We start from the raw sequence: 3,844 nt of genomic DNA, 5'->3' as shown, positions 1-3,844 counted from the left end.
TTTCAAAGATATCCGAAATTGTCATTGAAAATTCGGACGGTCAACATTTGTTCTGATGGGAAGAATGATCTCCTAGTCCACGGCCACAATAACAATGTGAGTTTGAAAACCATTTCTCTTATTTTTCCGGATTCTTTTGGAAAATGAAAGACGTTGGTATTTTCCCCCTGTATTTCGAAGCTAACCAGTAATTTTTTTAATATGGCGAGCCCTGATATCTATTTTCCCATGCTCCATATATTTTCACAGACTTTCCAACCCATCCGTCACGGTCTACCATTTACGTGTTATGGGAAAATGAAACATCATGGACTTAGTGTCAGGTTGCTAAAGAGACACACGGTTCTTGTTTCAGGATATTCCCATGCATCGTTGAGGTGTTACCTGTGGGAAAGGGGCGTGGCTTCCCAAGTAATGTGAAGACAGAAATTCTGAGAAAAAACCAACATGAGAGCAGGACATTCATCATTTCTGATTTTTTTTCTTCCGCCCGGTTCGTTATTGTTTCACCATCTTTCTTATTGCCTTCAATTTTCGTATTGTGTAATGAATTTGAATATTTTAGATTATCTATCATGCATCCAACTGTCTATGATATGCCTTATTTGATCCAAAAATCGAAAGTGGAGAAAAAGCGAGTGGCAGACTGTAAAAATGTTATTGAAGAAATGAAATCTACTCTGATTTCCAAAGGTTACAGATTGCCCAAACAAATGACCTCGTAAGTTGTTTTTGAATTATACAATAGTAGATAAATGTAGTTTAAAGGTTCAATGTTTTTGATCAATACAATTAATGAAAAATTCTTTCAGGCAAGAACTCATCCTTTTTGAAGTTGTTATGGTCTTGAAAGGAGTCGATTTGAAACTTGATTTTAGCAAACGAGTCCTTCGAACAACACCAGAAAAAATGACCAGGGAAGAAAGACAAGAATTGAAAAAAACAAGAGAGCAGTATCGAAGGAACAAAATTGATGCAGCTTGTTCACATTTAGAAGAGTTCCTCATCATGAACGATTTGAACGGAATATTTGGGTAAGTAAAAACAATCATTTCAAAACTTTGGATATAATGAATCGCGGAAATTGTTAGTAAACTACATGTGTTCCAGGTATCATTAAATTTGAGAGTTTTTTGAGTTTGAATATTCAGGGGCCAGTAGCATAGTTTTTTCACATATTCTTTTTATCCCAATATTTTTTTCAGATCAAAATTGACGCGACTCCAAATGCTGCAACTTGTCAGAGACCGTCTCAAAGCTCTCCCAGATATCACCTCTCAGGCTCCATTGTCACCATCTCTCAAACACAGCATTGCTGGAATTCTTGCCTCTCGGAAAAGTTCAACTCCGCCCTCATTCATTGACATGCCTGCTACTGGCCCCTGAATATTCAAACTCAAAAAACTCTCAAATTTAATGATACCTGGAACACATGTAGTTTACTAACAATTTCCGCGATTCATTATATCCAAAGTTTTGAAATGATTGTTTTTACTTACCCAAATATTCCGTTCAAATCGTTCATGATGAGGAACTCTTCTAAATGTGAACAAGCTGCATCAATTTTGTTCCTTCGATACTGCTCTCTTGTTTTTTTCAATTCTTGTCTTTCTTCCCTGGTCATTTTTTCTGGTGTTGTTCGAAGGATCGTTTGCTAAAATCAAGTTTCAAATCGACTCCTTTCAAGACCATAACAACTTCAAAAAGGATGAGTTCTTGCCTGAAAGAATTTTTCATTAATTGTATTGATCAAAAACATTGAACCTTTAAACTACATTTATCTACTATTGTATAATTCAAAAACAACTTACGAGGTCATTTGTTTGGGCAATCTGTAACCTTTGGAAATCAGAGTAGATTTCATTTCTTCAATAACATTTTTACAGTCTGCCACTCGCTTTTTCTCCACTTTCGATTTTTGGATCAAATAAGGCATATCATAGACAGTTGGATGCATGATAGATAATCTAAAATATTCAAATTCATTACACAATACGAAAATTGAAGGCAATAAGAAAGATGGTGAAACAATAACGAACCGGACGGAAAAAAAATCAGAAATGATGAATGTCCTGCTCTCATGTTGGTTTTTTCTCAGAATTTCTGTCTTCACATTACTTGGGAAGCCACGCCCCTTTCCCACAGGTAACACCTCAACGATGCATGGGAATATCCTGAAACAAGAACCGTGTGTCTCTTTAGCAACCTGACACTAAGTCCATGATGTTTCATTTTCCCATAACACGTAAATGGTAGACCGTGACGGATGGGTTGGAAAGTCTGTGAAAATATATGGAGCATGGGAAAATAGATATCAGGGCTCGCCATATTAAAAAAATTACTGGTTAGCTTCGAAATACAGGGGGAAAATACCAACGTCTTTCATTTTCCAAAAGAATCCGGAAAAATAAGAGAAATGGTTTTCAAACTCACATTGTTATTGTGGCCGTGGACTAGGAGATCATCTTCCCATCAGAACAAATGTTGACCGTCCGAATTTTCAATGACAATTTCGGATATCTTTGAAATTTCCGGTGATAAATGTGTAAAAAAACGTTTTTTGCCTGTAATCTGTTTTACAAAATCTATGTTAATTCACAATTTTACCTCTGCTCTGTAAAAAGTTTTAATTTTCGAATGAACATGGCAAAACATTTTTTGAAAAAAACAGAAAATGTTTTGCCATTTTGCTCTACCTGCGCATCTTATATTTTTTTTGTGTTAGTCCAGGGGATGGACATTTTTTCCACCAATATCTAAGAAAAAGCAAAACGACACTTCGGGTACTTCCCTTGAAAGATGGTTGAAAAAGTTGTCTGATTCCATGAACCCCGAACAACAAATTTTAACGGTTTGATGAATGTTGATATCCGGGTTTGCAGTGAATTTTATTTAACCAAGATGATGTTGGAAATGACTGGATAGACGGTAGTCAAAAAGTACAAGGTTCGGGATATATGGTGGATAAAACAGAATTGCCCAGTCGTGTCTTGCAAGATCGGTTGGGTGTTCCTTGCCGCACGAGGTTGCGGATTTCAACTTTGAAAATAACCCGTTGCGCTTTTCCCCAATAGAAATCTTCATGAAGTCTGAGTTTTGTCACATGACAAGACTCGGTATCGGCCGTAATAGTGACACCATCATCCAGCAGCTATCGATACTCTCATGCTTGATAGACCACCACACCGACAACACTCCATTTTTAACATGGATTTCACGTTTCGAGACGTCAGGTTGATTGACTTTGTCAACCCACTTGGCATGTCGCTTATTGTAATCATACATTTACCTATTTATCACCAATAGTAATGCTTTGATTCCATCATTCATGTGTGCAATGCAGAATGAAATGATTCAAGCAGGTGTCCATACTTGTGTCCAAGTTGCTTTGAGCCAAAATGTGTGGTCCATATCTTCACACTTTTTTTGACTCTACCGAGAGTTTCCAATCCGAGGCTTTATGATAAAAGGCTTGCCACTGATGTACTTAATGACTCCCGCACAGTCAAGTTTTCCAAAATGAAGAAACTGTGGCGGTCTCAAATGTTATCAACTACCTGACCTTCCAATTTGGTATTTACTTCAATGATATTGTCCAGTATACCTTAAGAGTTTTCCTAAAAATTCGAAATTTGAAGTGAACTGATATGGCCAGCAGTGTAGAACCTCATTTTGGCACATTTTTTTGTACAATCGCTGGTCAAAAAGAATTGTGTGAAACAATTGTACTTTCCGGGGAAAATTCTGAAATCCATTTTTCGGCACATAATTCGGAGGGTACAACAATTCGGGGGTACAAGGGGGTAAAAAGTAATTTAGTGGGTACGAAACCCACAATTCAGTT

At 37.0% G+C, this 3,844-nt stretch overlaps 1 protein-coding gene across 1 annotated transcript; it reads left to right on the top strand.

Annotated features, from left to right (window-relative positions):
* Positions 1-575: 575 nt before the first annotated feature.
* On the top strand, positions 576-1,386 carry CBG14420 (the record flags this gene model as incomplete). Its single annotated transcript, XM_002644473.1, has 3 exons — positions 576-721; positions 813-1,034; positions 1,206-1,386. 3 exons carry the CDS (start codon positions 576-578, stop codon positions 1,384-1,386), a joined length of 549 nt encoding a protein of 182 aa, XP_002644519.1.
* Positions 1,387-3,844: the final 2,458 nt, after the last annotated feature.

This window comes from Caenorhabditis briggsae, assembly GCF_000004555.2.
Source record: "Caenorhabditis briggsae complete genome, chrX, whole genome shotgun sequence".
NCBI lineage: Eukaryota > Metazoa > Nematoda > Chromadorea > Rhabditida > Rhabditidae > Caenorhabditis > Caenorhabditis briggsae.
Note: the sequence above shows the minus strand (reverse complement) of the source record. Positions and strands in the feature narration are given on the sequence as shown.